This window comes from Geospiza fortis, unplaced genomic scaffold (assembly GCF_000277835.1).
Source record: "Geospiza fortis unplaced genomic scaffold, GeoFor_1.0 scaffold488, whole genome shotgun sequence".
Taxonomy (NCBI): Eukaryota; Metazoa; Chordata; class Aves; order Passeriformes; family Thraupidae; genus Geospiza; species Geospiza fortis.
Window position 1 is genome coordinate 1,928,887 of NW_005054365.1, and position 16,329 is coordinate 1,945,215.

The 16,329-nt window shown below is 40.6% G+C and overlaps 1 protein-coding gene across 1 annotated transcript in view; it reads left to right on the plus strand.

Annotated features, from left to right (window-relative positions):
• CUNH18orf25 (chromosome unknown C18orf25 homolog) overlaps positions 1 to 14,865 on the plus strand; it is a 28,030-nt gene extending 13,165 nt beyond the window's left edge. Inside the window, 3 exon segments of the mRNA XM_005431732.3 lie at positions 5,815 to 5,997; positions 10,146 to 10,272; positions 13,839 to 14,865. Coding sequence (XP_005431789.1) covers positions 5,815 to 5,997; positions 10,146 to 10,272; positions 13,839 to 14,022 — 494 coding nt within the window. The 3' untranslated portion in view covers positions 14,023 to 14,865.
• The last annotated feature ends 1,464 nt before the right edge of the window (positions 14,866 to 16,329 follow it).

A 16,329-nucleotide genomic window follows, 5' to 3' on the forward strand; every position in this document is an offset into this window, starting at 1 on the left:
AAAAAGTATCCAGTCTGAGAAGAGATAATAATTTGATCATGTTGTTTTGATTTTATTTTATTATTATGGTTAAAAGAAACGCCAAACAGAAAAGCTTTACTGTGTGAAACAAAGGAAATGTCAGGAAAGTGGATTCACTGATTAAGTTCACTTTATGATTTTAGAGAGAATGTTGTTACACTGCTATTGTTTTTTATTGTACTTAAAATGTATTATTTGCGTAACCCTGTAAATTTTGAAATGTAACTACTGTAACCTGGAATAAATAAATAAACCTAAATAGCAATGAAGCGTTTCATGTTGCTAAACAACACAAGAAAGCACGAAGGTCCAGCCCCCACTCCCCTTTGGGAATTGTTTGAGGGTTCAGGTAGTTTGTGCCATTTGAGTTTCACGTACGTTTGAAATGGAAGGTCCTGGGTCATGTTTTAATTAATACCAGGTTTGTATTGCTTATCTGAAACAAAAAGGCTGTCACTTCATCCTGGAGTTTTTGTATCAGTATATTATTTTGATTGTGGTCATCTGACCTTACAATTTATGTAGGTTATAAAGTCCATTTTATGTTTTATGTAATCCGGAAGTAAGTGGGAGTTACCTGTTAAATTTAAGCATCCAGTGTAAATGAGGGCATTCTTAGGTCTTTAATTACTCTAAAACATCTCAGTATTCTCATTTGTTCCATAGAAATAAATTCAGTTGGAGTAGTGAGGCTGAGACCATCAGGGCCCACGTTCACAGCATGGAGGTGGAGGTGAGGCTGGCAGAGGCTGTCTCCCAGGACTCTGTGTGCAGCCTTTTTTGCATTTGCACCTTTCCCAAAAGCATTCCTAAGCGCTGCTTCTGAACTCCTCAAACATTCAGCAGTTAAAAATAGCTTAGTAATTGGAGGGGAATGTTGTTTTCAGCCAGACTGAGCTCCTCCGCTCCTTAGCCTTGAGCAAGCTGCAGGCTGCTGCCTGCCTCAGTTTCCCTCGTGGACAGAGGAGGTTAATAACCACCTTTGGAGTTCTCCAGGATACACCAATGGAGAGCTTTTTATAAGAACAAAGTGCTGTAATTATTGTTGCTTTTATTACTGTACTGGTCTGTGTCTTTTAAAACTTGGGGTGATATTCATACCTAAATATGGCTCTGTGTCTCTTCCTTGCAGGGATACTAATGAGCAGCTCAGACAACCAAAATTAGGGGTTTAATTTTGGATTTATTTTAATCAGAATAGTCCTCTGGAGATTTCAGTGGTTTTTCCTCTACTTTTAGAGGAAATGTTGCAAATTTTAAATCCCATCCCTGAGGCTGGAATTCATCTTGTGGAACTTGAGCACTGTCAAATTGAGGTGCTTGGGCTGAGGTGGTGTCTAAGCTTTTCTGTTTGCTGGGGAAGGAGGGGAGATGGGGATGAGGAAGATGGTGCTCTTGATGCTCCAAGCTGCAGTTTCCAGGCTGAGCTTATCTGACTCTGAACTTCCTCTCTCTGGCTGCAGTGGGGAGGAGTTTAGGTGATGAACTCTGCTCAGCATGCCTAAATGTAAGAAAGGTGAAGAGAAATAATGACTTGTAATCATAGAATGGTTTGGGTGGAAAGAGACCTTAAGGCTCATCCCATTCCATCCCCTGCCATGGGCATGGACACCTTCCTCTAGCCCAGGTGGCTCCCAGGGATCCAGGGGCAGCCACAGCTGATCTGGGCACCCTGCCTGCCCTCGGGCCCTGGGAAGCCATTGCCTGGCTGCTGTCCCTGCATGCCTTGTCCCCAGTGGCTGTGCAGCTCTCCTGGAGCCCCTGGAGGCCCTGGCAGGGGCTCTGAGGTGTCCCTGAGTCCACAGCTCTCAGCTTGTCTCCACAAATTTCAAGGACTTAATTCCCCACTCAGGTTCTGCCAGCTAATATCTTGTGTTTCCTTTGCAATGGTAAGCAGCCCGTGCAGTGCAAAGGGACAGTGCTTCTTATGGAATGGCTGCTTTTAACCTACAGCTGAAATTTTACGCTTGAGTTCCCCTTTTTGCTTGTGCTGCCATTATAATGAAGTAAGGGATAATAGGAGTGTGGATCTTACAGCATGGGTTAGGCTGCTGAGTGTTGAGATGTGGCTCTAAGAAAAGCAAGGGAGCAGGTAGCAGATGAGAAGTGATTTAATTTTCTGTGTTGCAAGTTTGAAATGAGAATTGGTTTGTGTAGACCTGGATTTTTGTGCATGTGAGTTCTGATTCAGTTGTTCAGAGTGGAATTAGTTGTGATGAGCTGTGTAAATTAAGGGAGACTTGGACCCTTGGAAATGCTGTCCCCGTGATGACCTCTCCCTCTGAATTCTTTGGGGAAGAGAAAAAGAAAGCAGGCTTTCCCTCCCCCCTTACAGCATTAAATGTCAACAGCTGTATTTTGCTGCTGGTCCTTATTAACTTTCAGCCTTGCCTTTTTCAAGCGTTTATTGCTTTAGAAATGAATTAATGCTTGTCACCAGGGAAATGTACTTCTTCCAGCTACGTTGGGTTCTCAAAAGATGTAATTTTTCTAAAGTAGATAGTTTAAATTACTGACCAGGGGACCTCCTGACTGTTCTACATTAAGTCTTGGTTCTGGCATGGTTTGTCTTGATGTCTGTTTTTTAATCTTTTGAAATCCTGTTAGGGTCAGTAATTACGTGTAGTGTCTCTATTATAAAGAAAAGATGATGAATTATACCTATGGTTTTAGTTAATCCTTTTTACCTTTTCAACCTGAAAGCATTTTTTCACTTTATTTCCTAGCTGAAGCCAATTGTCATTATTTCTTGGTACCATTCATTCACTTTGCATCACATCACTGGATGATCATGTACTTGGCTAGGGAAGTATTATTTATTTCCAAATTTAACCACTCCTGTCCCTTCCATGCAGCCTTGAGAAGGAAACAGCTTTTGGAAACAGAGGATTTTTATAAGATTTTTTTTAATATGCCTTCACTGCAACTTCCATCTAGTTGTTGTTGCCTGCAACTTCTTTATTGTTTGGTTTTGTGTGGTTTTTGTTGAGTTTTTTTTTTAACACAAGTGAGCATTTATGCTTATTTATTTTTTTGTAAGTATGGGGAACCTGAGGATTTGTTGCAGTTTGGTGGCCATTATCTTGGCTTTGTCTGTCATTTGCTGGTGATAAGTGTGGATAAACCTGGTGTTGGGGGCCTTTCCAGATTTCCAGATCTGATCCTGAAAGGCAAGGCTGAGAAATACAAAAATAGATCTCTGCTGTGCTTGCTTTGTAAATAGGCATCTTGTTTGGGGTTCTTTTTTCCAGATTGTTAAATTGGTGGCTATTACCCTGACAAATATAATTACAGTGTATAAATTATATTGAAAATATTTTTGTCTGTTTGATGTATACTGAATTTAAGCTAAGTTATAAGGTGTGCTCTTTGGAAGTGTGGAAGATACAAGAGTGGAGCTACAGATAACAAGTTTATGCTTGTATTTCCTACTGATGAAGACTTTCACACAAGTTATTTCTATGGGTAGGTGATGAGAATATCACTCTGCATGTATATACATTTATTATACATTTTTGCATGATTATACATGTAGGAGTGGTACAATTTTGACTTGAGACTATTGGTGCCTTTTGTCCAAATACAATTTTACTCGTGTGGACACGTCGATCTAAAAATCAAATTTCGCTTCTGCTTTTGGAGGTCTGAGTCAGAAGTGAGAGAAACAAAGGCCTGAAGGAACAGTCCCAAGCTCCTGAAATCTTAGATAACCCGTTGAAAAAATGGTCAAATAGTCAATATTGTACTTGACCCTCGTATCTTCTGCACTTGACTGTTTATTTTTACAGCTCACATTATATATGTTCACGCTGAACTCTGATGATAAGACTGAAGGAAAACATGCCTCCCATGATTCAGTCCAGCCCTAACTTCTGCATGTAATTTAATCATCAGCTGTCACAAATAATTAACTGAACATCAGCCAGCTTAATTCTGAACTCGATATTCCATTATTTTGTAATTGCCTTTTAAAAAGACAAAGATTGCCTTCCAGTTAATTATCAGGAATTCTGTTCCAGTCATAATCATCAGCGTTTCATGTTGCGAACAGTTTGGTCTTTAATACATTGGCATTTAACTACTCATTTTTTGTTGGGTCTGTTTTAAGTTTGTAATGTAACATTGTTTCATGGAATTGTTGTTTTGGAGGCAGGTCTGAGCCGAAATAGTTTTCTAATTTCTTCATACCTTGTTGCAAAACTGATCTTTATTACGACTTAAGCAAAATGTCACTCTCTGATGAACTGTGTTGCTAATCACAAAGTAGGGGTTCCTGAAAATAGTCAGTTGAATTTTATTTCAGGCGCCAAGTTTCTAAAAAACACCCCCTCCAAAAAAAACCCTAAAACCAAAATCCGCTCTAAAAACTTCAGAAGAACAGCTTTTCAGAGAAGTAAATTTGAAACTTTTAGTTCATCATGTTCTTTCTGTCTTCAACAGCCACACAAAACTCTGAAAAGAAACCAGTTTTTCCTAAAACTTTTCATTTTATTCTTTATCACTTCAAAATATTTCATTAGTCATTTTGTAACTCTGAAAGTCCTGTCTTCCTGAACACATTCTGAGTTTATGATTATTTTATATTATCCCATAGAAGTTGTACCCTCTATGTATCACACCCATAACAAAAGGTCCTGCAGATGCTCAGCTGCAGAGCTCCAAGAACCTCCTTGGAGTTAAAGAATTGCAAAGATGCTGATCTTTGGTCCAGCCTGTGTTTGTGTCTCCTGCTCATTTGTGGATGAAGCCTTGGTCCAAATAAAGTTTTGATCCTCTTATTTGGGGAGGGGGAGCTCCAACCACTTTCATCCATGCTGGGTCAGTGAGCTGCAGATGGGGCACGGCATTTGAGCTAAAACACTCACATCCTCTCAGAATTGCATTATTTACCCATTTTCTCTGCTTCCACATCAATCTTTGTCTTGAATTTGCCTGTTTTTTTCCTGAGCCTCCTATGTTTCTAGCATGCTTTCCAGTTAAAAGTTATTTTCATTCATCACAAAGAATTTAGTTGGTCCTAACAAAACAGATCAAAAATAGTTTTTTGTTACTCCTCAAGGGCAGATTTCAGAATCATGTAAGCAGTTTTATCTCCCTCTTTCTCCTTCATTATGGTGGCCAAAAATTCATATGACAATCATGCTGAATGAAAAGCATATTTATCACTGTACAATATAATTTTGCTTCTTGTTATTCTTGATCTTATAAAAAACCCCAACAAACACCACCAAAAAACATTGCACTTTTGAAAAATTCCCCTGCTCTTGACAGGTGAATATTATGAAAAGAAAGTTGCCTAATGTTAAATTCATTGTCACTGGATCAGTTTTATGAAAAAGTTAGTTTTATTCAGTTAACCCTATAATAATGTAAGCTGTCGCTTGACTTCTGTAAAATTCTCAAGATAAATATCTTGTCTGCCCAATTTAATGTCCTGTGATTGATTTTTTTTTTTAACTGGAGGTTTTATCCTTTAAAGATTGTAAATGTAACATTGTCAGATATGGAGATGTTTATGTGTTAATGTAAAAGACAGTACACAAATAACTGATACTCTGATAAACGTGTGTTTCTGACACTTGTGTTTTCTGTGTATGCGAAGGTCAAAATGTCTCTGTAATCTCAGGCTATGTTCATTAACTGAAATTTAATAATTCATACAATTTACCACTATGTAACTTCAAGAGCTTCATGTAGGATGTTGCATTAATCCTTAAACAAATTATTTGTACCTTTTGAGGTGTCTTTCAGTCTGTGCTGGTTTCCAACCCATGTTGCTTTTCTCCCCTGCAGATGGACCCCCTGTGGTGGCTCACTATGATATATCAGACACAAACTCAGACCCAGAAGTGGTAAATGTGGACAATCTGTTGGCGGCTGCTGTAGTTCAAGAGCACAATAATTCTTTAGGAAATCAAGACTCAGGATCTGCCTGGAGAACCAGAGGGCTGCTGAATGAAATGAGTGCTGATACAGGTTTGTTTAAATTCTCTGACATTTGTGCCTGCGTTGCAGTTGGTGGGTCTCCCTTTCTTGCTTTCAGTGTTTTTATAGTTTATACAGCTGTAAAAGCTCCCTATGTGGGTTTTGTGAGAGAGCAGGACAGGTGCTTATTAAAAAGGTCTGACATTTACTCCAAAATACAAATTATAAAAATTGACAAATATTCCTGCAATATATTTTTGACATTAATTTTCTTAACTACTTTTCTTCTTCTTCTTTTCCTTTTTATTACTACGGGGAGCTTAGATCTGGGATTTTGTTGGTGGGGTTTTTTAAAATTAAAGTGACCTAATCTTGTTACTGAATGATTGATTATGACAATGCATGTCCCCACCTAGTCAACTGGTCCTAATCTCATTTTTAGGATTGGGATTGCCTGTGTATGGGGGTTTTTAAATTTTTTCTTTGTTTGTTTGTTTGTCTCTTTGTATCTCTAAAATACAATCATTAATTCTTCCCATATTCCGCCTGCATTTCCAGTACCCCTTAGAAAACTGGACAGCGTTTTGAATGTTAGCAGGGATCATTTTCTATCAGCTTCGTCCCACAGCTTTTTATGCCAATTTTTTACTTCCTTTCCACTCCTTTTCTTAACTCCCATGTTAGGATTTCAGGCTGCATTAGACACATAAGTCTTGCCTGGTGGAGCACAACAGGTTTGTGTTTTGTCCTGTTTCCCTTAGGTCTCCTGCCACAGGGGACCCACGTGGGGAGTGTTGTGGAGCCTCTGAGCTGCTTTACACTGTCTCTAAGGCTTGAAGAAACACAATTAGGGTGTGCTTGGTGAAGAGATGCTCCATTACTATACAGTCTACAAGTGCACAATTTGAGTATGAGAATCTCTGTGCGTTATTTTCTCTGTGGTCCCTGGCTGGATGTTGTTCCAGCCTTTTTGAAGCTTGCCTTTGTTTTCCAAGTTCACTGCTGTTTTTTGCAGGACAGCAGCTGACTGATAGCTATTTGACCCCTAGAAATCCCAGTTCTTTATTAAGGGATTTATTAAACAATTAGAACAGCTGAAATCACCTGTATTACATAGCACTAATGGATAAGTACACCAAATGAATGTAAGGAAATAAAAGGTAATGTTTCTTACCAAACTTTCTTCCACTTTTCTCTTAAAATGCTGCAGTAAAGGTAGGAATTTTTTTTCCTTCCTCCACATATATCCAAGGGGACTTGCAGGTAGAAGAAAAATGGAAACATCAAGAGACTTCTTCATCCCTGGGAATGTTGATATGGATTTGGTCCTGGTTCTATGGCTATGTCAGCAGCTGAAAGGATGAATCTCTGTTTGCTCTGCATACACCTTACCCTGCAGCCTCAGCACACGTCTGACTGCACCTTTGCCAGTGCTGGCCTTTTCCTGCCAGGTCTAGGGTTGCACATTGGGAAAGCAGGATTTTCAAATCTTGCATCTGGTTCACAAGTGTAATCTTCAACCAGCATCTTGTTTAGCAGACTTAAAAGAATGTGTTCCCATGGGAAAACAGCAACATCAGCAGCTCTATCAAAGTGAAAAATCTTATTACACTAGCACATCTTTGTGCATGGGCAAATATTTGGGGCTCTTTTGCAAGCCCTGATGGTGTAGGGCAAACAAAACATCACTTTGGGCGTCATCCTAATGTTTGTGCAGAGAAATTAACAGCGTGTGCATGAAATTTGTATGGCCAGAGGCTGTAAATCTGTCTGTCTGTGCTATAATCATGATTAACACTCAGCTGCTCTTGCAGTATTTACTCTGCTAATCATGGTTTTGCTACTGCTAATTGTCTTTTTGTTGTCTGAACTTAAAGCTGTGATAATATGTGGAAGCTCTTTTAGGACTCCAGTTTATACCTCTGGGGATACTTTTTGGGGCTATGCAGGAGCTGGTCTGCTTTGCTCCTTTGCCAGACATTACCCTGACAAGATGATGAAGGGTGGTTAGGCAGTAAAACAATAGATATTATATGAATAGGTATTTTATTATATTATGATATGATATGATATGATATGATATGATATGATATGATGATATGATATGATATTATGGCCATCCCATTCCCACCCCTGCCATGGGCAGGGACACCTTCCACTATCCCAGGTTGCTCCAAGGTCCATCCAGCCTGGCCTTGGGCACTCCCAGGGATCCAGGGGCAGCCACAGCTGCTCTGGGCACCCTGGACCAGGGCCTGCCCACCCTCATGGGGAAGAATTTCTCCCCAATGTCCAATCCATCCCTGCCCTCTGGCAATGTGAAGCCCCCTGGCAAGTGAATTAAAGCCTCTGAGCACTTTAATTTCATGTTTCACAGTCTGCCCAGCCACTTTAAGAAATACCCATGACCCAGTTTTGGGCTTTCTGGCAGTCAGTGATGTTTGCCAATAAATGCTCAGCTCAACTCCAATACTGGGAAGAGACTGTCTGGGCTATTAATTTGTTTTAAGTTCAGCTGACCAATATTTTTTTGTCTTGTGAGGTGGAAATTCCTCTTTCAGGTACATGGCAGCACATGTGTTCCCTTCCCTTGCTAACCCTGATCCAGTGACCAAGGGTCTTGGCTTTCCAAAAATGGCACACAGAGCATGGTCTCTGCTCCTGCACAAGAGCTGCAGAGCCACTGGGGACAAGGCATGCAGGGACAGCAGCCAGGCAATGGCTTCCCAGGGCCAGAGGGCAGGGACAGATTTTGGGCTATTGGGAATTAGGAATTGCTGGCTGGGAGGGTGGGCAGGCCCTGGCCCAGGGTGCCCAGAGCAGCTGTGGCTGTCCCTGGATCCCTGTGAGTGCCCAAGGCCAGGCTGGATGGGGCTTGGAGCAACCTGGGACAGTGGGAGGTGTCCCTGCCCATGGCAGGGAGTGGCACTGGATGAGCTTTAAGGCCCCTTTCAGCTCAAACCATTCTTTGATTCCATTTGCTTGCATCTTTCCCACGTGCTTAAAGCAGTCATTAGAAAGTTTCCCTGGCACTTGTTTCAATTTAATTTCTTCTGTTTCCTTTTAATGTCCCTGGGGGTATAATCAGTTCTGCTTGTTCACACGCCTTTGAAATCCTGTGGATCATTATTGCTTCTCCTCCTCCTCTCATCTTTGAGGAGGTGTCCACTCAAAACTAGACACACATAAAATATTCACCTACTCTCAAATTTCCTGCTAAACAAATGACTCTGCCCTGTGCAGTACAGCTGACCAAGTGGTTTTTCAGAAGCAGGCAGTACGAGCTACTTCAAGGCTGCCCAGCATCCCTCAGGCTAATGATAAAGAGAGACAGTGGAATTAATAATTTTCTCTTTTTCCTGAGGAAAAAAAAAAGAGTAGAAGTTATATCTTTTAATTAACTGATTTTTCAAGGAATCTATTTTCTGTGGGAGAAATAATAATTTCTGCTGCTTTGTGTTTCCCATGTAAGTATTATCCTGTATGACTCAACACATTCTCTAATTGGGGTGAAGAACCTTCTTAGCAGCACTTGGCAGAAAAGGCAAAAATGTGCCACACTTGCTGTATTTAGAGAGGGCTTGTCGTTTGACTGACTGACAAACTGGATGTCATTGAGGAACTGTAATGGAAAAACAGCCCTGCTGCATATGGGGCTTAAATAAACCACTTCTCAATGTTAGAGCAGATGTGTGAAGCAGCACTGCCAGAAATGGATGGGTTTGCTGTGTTTTTTTGCTGACGAGTTTCCCCTAGTTTTTTGCTTGAAGAAATTAAATCAATTTTCCTTGATGCCTGAATGTTTCTGTCCAGCCTATTGGCTTTTTTTTTTTTTTTTTGCTGTAGTATCATTGTGTTTGCTTAGATTGTTTTGTTTCTTGATGTCAAGGAGGTTTAGGGACAGTCTGATTCTTATCATAAGGGTCTGTCTGACTGCCATAAGATTTCAGCTGGAAATTCTGGTTGTTCTTGGTGCAACAGTCAGGCTTTTTTCACTTCTGTGTGCCAGCACCATCACAAAAGCTGCTGACATTGGCTAAATCCAGTGATTTTCCTGTATCAGGTGATGAATTGTGAGTTGAAAAACTTGGTCTAAAAACTTTGGCTTTTTGTTAGGTTGGCAAGCTCCTTTTCCAGCTGATTTCTGGGTCATGTAAGCTGTTAAACACTGTGTGTATTCCCTTTTTTCCCACCTCTAGGTCGTTTGGATCCAGGCTTCCTTGCAGGTGACAAAACCTCTTGTGGCAATGCCCAGGCCAATGAAGAAATTAACATTGCCTCTTCTGATAGCGAAGTAGAGATTGTTGGAGTTCAGGAACATGCCAGGTATGAATTATTGTTTCTCGCTCTAATATTAATTTAATTTTATCAGAATGTCTGGGCTACCAAAATCAATAAAGAAAGAATTACTGACCTTCACTTCTCTAGTTACCCATTCAAGAGTGATGCCCAAAAGGCAGCAAATGTTGCACTTTTCTTTTTCTGTTTTGCTGGTCATGGTGATTTTGGAATGTGTTTTTCTTTAGAAAGTGACCAACTTGATAGTTATTCAGATTAAAGTTGTGTTTCAATATCAAACATTAACTGGCTAAAAGATGTGTGGTACAAAAATACCAAATATTGAGATACTAAGTGTACATACATCAGAAATTCAGATTGTAAGGGAATTCATAAATATACAAATAACTAAGTGAAAATCTTTATGTGGGTTCTTATTTCCTTTCAAAATATTAAGTTTTTTAACAGTTTCCACTTAATTAGTCATTAGGGGTAAAAATACTATCATTTTTTCAATGGCTAGTGTCATAAGATATCCCCTTTAGGTTAAAAATCAGATAATTTTGAATCTTGGGTTTATTTCAAGATTCAAGAGAGGTCAAAGTAGATGAGGGTAAGAGTGCCCGAAGTTTCTCTCTCAGTCAGAAACCTGTGCAGCTGTTCTTCTTGGTAGAATTTTTTTAATGTTACTCTTAATTTTTAGGCTGTGGTCTTTCCTTGGCTTAAAATATTATGAAGCAGTTGAACAAAACTGACATTTTCTAATAGTGTGGAGTGTGAATTTGGTGGAATAAAACCAAGTTAAAACAGTACACAGACAAGCTGCTTCCAAAATTTTGTGCTGCCTAGTGGGTGCTTGCAGGCAGAAGAGGGTGTGAGGAAGATGGAAGAGAATTCCTTGTCCCTTCACTGCATATTTCTTGAGGAAAGAAGAAAGAAAGAGTTCAGGACCCAATTTCCCAGGCAGGAAACTTCATGGATAATGTGGGCACAGCCCAGTGCTGTTGGATGTGACAAAAGGAAATTTTCAGGTCCAGAAAGGGGATTTAATCTTAGCTTTTGGAACAGTGAGAAGGTCCTTGCATGGCCAACTCTTTTGGAGGATGGTAATTCCTTAGGAAGCAGCTCTCCTGGCTGTTTATGCAGCAGAACGCAGGCTGGGAGGGTGTTTGTGCTGATGGTGAGGGGTGTGGATTCACCCTCCAGCACTGGCTGCTGTAAATCTGTGCAGCACTGCACGCAGGACCCTTGTGCTTCTGTCCCCTCTTTGAAAGCTTTCCATGCTGCTGCCTTGATAAGACTCACTCTCTGTGGAAATGGAAACATGAGCTAAATGCAGAGTTGCTGTTTAAAATGAGTTTTAGTAGATAAAAACTAAAATGATTTCAACAAATCAACCTAAAAGCACTCTCCTGTGCTTTCCTTTGTTCCTGTACCCGTCTCCTGCAGACCTGTGTTTACTGCCTCCCTGGAATACTCACTCACACATTTCAGTTGTTTGAATCCTATTTAGAGTTTTATTTCTCTTGCAGGTCTAGGCTTGCAGTTATGAAGTATTGATGGGCTTCTGGCAGGGTTGTCGTTTGGACAAGAGTTAGGTTTTTGATCAGTAATTTCTGCATGCTTAGTTAGTGTGGTGTTGGGATCCTGGTTTTTATCATGCTCCCTCTTCCATGTCTGGTGTGAGTTGTGATTCCCTGGAGTTTGTCCATTGTTTGTGGTTCTTCAGATTCTGAGTGAATTGGTGCTGTTTCTCATTGGGATATTCCTTGGCATCTGCTTAGGACACTGATTCATATTTTTCAGTTTGTTAAATTTTTCACCGGTAGAATTTTTTTAAATCATGCATGCATATAAACCAGTTTTCCTCCAGTTTCTCCTAGGAGGTTTTTTGGGTTTTTTATTGCCTTTACTTGGTATCTTCCCTTAGCTGTAGATTGGAAGCATGTTCTAGCTCATGTTTGACTCAATGGTTTGCTGTTGGCTGCTTGTGTGACTAGTTTGAGGATAAACATTTTATTTTTCAGAGGTATCTTTTTTTTTGTGAGATAGTTTATGGCTTTATGTTTTTATAATCTTCAGGAAGAAAAGTTAGTCTTAGCTCTGCCTGAACACTTGAGGACTGTTCTCAGAATGGTGCATCACAGTCCCTGAGACCAAACATCATATTTAATTTGCTCTCCTACAAGCTTTTCTTGCCAGTTAAGCTTAAAAATACTTCTCTTTAAAAGAAAGCTTTAAAAGAAAGAAATCTCATACATTTTTTTAGACTTCCAGAGTATTTTTGCTAATTCCTTGTAGATATATACTTTAAGTATGTGTTTTTATGACAGAAGAAGTAATAAAAGAGCCATTCTGAACATCACATCTAAACCTAAGCAGCGTATCTGAGAAGGCAGTGAGACATTTGTATTCAGAGAAGTTGCAACTCAGAGAATGAGATTTTTCATTCTATTTCACGAAACTCCAACCAGAACCAAGAGAGCTGAGCACAACCTAAGTTTTGGAGAAAATAAATAGCACAGACTTAAATTGGAATAAATAAAACGTAAATGTCAGGGATATTTGATCAGTGCAGGAAATTGGAGTTCCTGGAATACACGTGCCTTCACAAAGAAATGGGAAAAGGTTACCCCAGCAGACAGAGCACCTCGTGTTTATCCATGCAGCCAGGAGGAGCTGCAGCCACTACCAGTGCTTACAAGAGCAAAACAATTTTTGGAGCACTAGGTATCAGGTTTTATTAGTGCCTGTGCAGGATTTACAGCTGGAAATTGAGTGATCATCCTAAAGCCTCTAATAAATTCCTGTCATCACTTCATCATACACAAAATCATTCTGCCTTTCATTTTGCATTTATTTTTTCTAATTGCTCTTAACCTGAGCTTCATTTGTCACGTATCTACTATGGATACAATAGATAAAAATGCTGTGTGAAAGGTACCTGTGTATTGTGCTTCAGCAGGGCACCGGAGCCTTATCTTCAAATATACCTTTTCATCTCATTGGCTGCAGTCACTTAAAGCTTAAATGTTTTGCTGAAGTGGGGCTGAACTGTTGTCAGTGAGCATTTCCCAGAGTGTTTGTAATTTTCAGTTAAAAAGACCAAAAGAAAAAAAAAGTCAGGCATAACGACTGTAATAACATAATTAGCAAGATCTCTTTTGCAATTATTGTAATGAAAGTATCATTACCTCCTTGTTTTAATATGGCTTTGACTTAATATTGCAGTATAGCTTTTCATTTTCTCTTAGGCAGCCTCACTGCAGATTTTTCTCTTCTTAGAAAGTCCAATGGGTAACGCTGCATCAGGAAACTGTGCATGGGATTACACATGGTGGAGCAGGCTTCCTCAAGATCCTTGGGATCCATGCACATATTTTTTAAGAAGGATCACATTACACTCACTAGCATTCCTTTGGAATAATTTGATCCCCAAATTTAAATTTAGCTTTGTTCACTGGGCGTTCGAGATGCCACAGACTCTTCAAGTGGAGAATCCAGTTTGGAGAGGGAAGTGCTAACCAGCTAACGATGGAACACCGGAGGGGGGTGTGTGGTGTGTGAGCTGAGCAGTGTCCCTGACGCTGTGTGTGTCCCTCTCCTCGCTGCAGGTGTGTGCATCCCAGGGGAGGGGTGATCCAGAGCGTGGCCTCCTGGAAGCGCGGCTCGCCCTTCGGGAGCGCCCAGCCCGCGCAGCCATGGACAGCAGTGGCTCCCCAGCAGAACTGGTCCTCGCCCCCAGAAGTGGTGGATCTGACTCTGGACGAGGACACCAGGCGCAAATACCTCCTGTAAGGCCGTGTCACTGTGCTCTGCCCCCTGCCCTCCCGCCCTCCCTGGCACAGAGTGGTGAAACCATCACCTCCAGAAGCCCCGTCCTTGGCACCAAGAAACCCAAACCCACGGCGTTTCTCCACCTCCACACAGGAATGTAGTCTGATTTCAGTATCACTTCAAAGGGTTTTGCCTTCTCCGAGGAGGATTCCTGCCCAGAATTAACAGCACCAAATTTAAAACACATCTGCAGTTACTAACGAGTGCGTGTATACCTAACGAAATAACTGCGTGCAAACTTACGTCCTCCCACGCTCCCCACCTCCCAACTCCAGGACTTTTTTAATTTATCAGTATCTTGAGTTTGTTAGTAGAAGTTAGTGTGTTGCTGTGTGAGCATCAGTGATTTTGAGAAATGCTGTGTCCTCACTGATTTCAGTGGAACTGGGGGGTATTCAACACTTCCAAAATTTGGGCCAGGAGTATTTTTACCCAAACTGATTTTGGTTATGTTACCAGCAGGAGGGATTGTCTTTAATGCAAATGGCCCATGAAAAATGCACTGAACAGCTTTTAATTAAAACATTTTATATTTTCAATGTAATTTATAGTTTATACTCTTCAGTGCTGAGTCTTCTGTCCACTTGACTACTGTGTTTCACTGGTCAATTCCCACAGCTTGGAATGGCTAAAATAGTAATAGTAGTGACTTAGGAACAGCTGAACATTGCAAAAGCACAGGAAAAAGTAATAAAAAGGCCCAGCATCCCTCTCCTTTATAATTATAGCTTATTATTATTATTACCTCTACCTGAGTTTTGCCTGGAGTAGATGAAGAAGAGGAATTAAATGTTTTACTCACAGTCCCCATCTCTACTGCTGCTTGTTTGCGTCATTCACCATCTCAGAAAACAAAAAACAAATCCCAAGCAAATTCCAAAGCTCCAGCCTGGCGAAGGGGTGGTCAGCTGGGACCTGTTCCTGGAATTTGTGGGGCCACTCAAGTGCTTAAAACTCTGTCCTGAAAGATGTTGCAGGATCAGGGTCAGAAACTAAGGTTGTGGTTTTCAACTTTTTTTTTTTCTTTTTTTTTAATTAGTAATCTACACCATTTCACTGGCTTTCAATCATGCCTCTCATGCTAGTTTTGGAAATGCCAAGATTCAGGAAACACTTTCTACCAGAATATTTACTAAAATCAGTGGAACGACTCACTTTAGCGGGCTGCAGTTTCTGTCGTGTATATGGAAATTCCTGCCCCTCATCTGTCATTTTGAGCCTTTCCCAAGGCAAAAACCAAAGATTAAACTTTAACAAGATGATATTATTCACTTTAAATGTCTACTGTGCAATTGAAACATTCCTTCATATTCCAGAACTTTCCATTGGGAATTTTGTACAGGTCTGCCCTCAGATTTTTCACTATTTAAAGCTGAACAAGGGTGGTGAGGACATGGGAAGTTCTGCTTTCCTTTCGTGTCAGCTGGTTTTCAAAATTTATTTGGCTTCCCTTAATTTTATCTGTGGGCAAAATAAAAAATTAAAATGGAGTTACCTGTGTTGTCACATAAGGGCAAAACAGCCCAGCAGGGGATATCTAGTAACAAACATCTGTTTCTTCCACAAGCAGAACAGCTCAGGCTGCACTTTACAGAGCAGCTAGGTAAGGATTGATATTCCCATTTCCAGCTTTCTAAAACATTGAACATTAGTGTCTTGCATGGCCAGAGAAATACCTGTGGTGTTTTTAGTGACCAATTCCTTTCTGTGGGAGGGAGGGAGGGGAGCATGGATGGATCCTGTTGGCCCCGCAGCAGGAAGAGGCCCCGTGCTGCTCTGCCCATCCTTTCTCCTCGTCTTTCCATCAGCTGTGGGCTCACACTCCTGCTGTAAAGGTAACTTTGGAACAGCCACCTCCTGTGGCTGCTTCTTCCCGTTTCACAGAGTCTCCTGAAGAGTGGTTGTGAAGAAAGCTGCAGGGACCCTGTCTGCAGCCCTTCCGTGAAAAAATGCAAACTATCTCTCCTTGTTTTTCAGTTTGTATATGATGTGACTTCCACGTGTACATAAAAAACAACTGCCTCCTCACCAAACTTCCTCCAGCTGTGCACTGTGTTCGTTTAATCAGCTCATGTATGGTAGTCCGATGCAGGTTTTCTTTTATTTAAAACACTATGTATTTTCTCTTAACAAATTTCAAGGCTAGTGATCTGAAAAAAGCAATCACTGGATATAGGTAGAAAATAGTTTGGTTTTGGTTTTTTTTTCTTTTTTTTTTTTTTTATTTTTTTTTTTTTTAATTTTTGGGGGTTTCCCCATACACCCCCT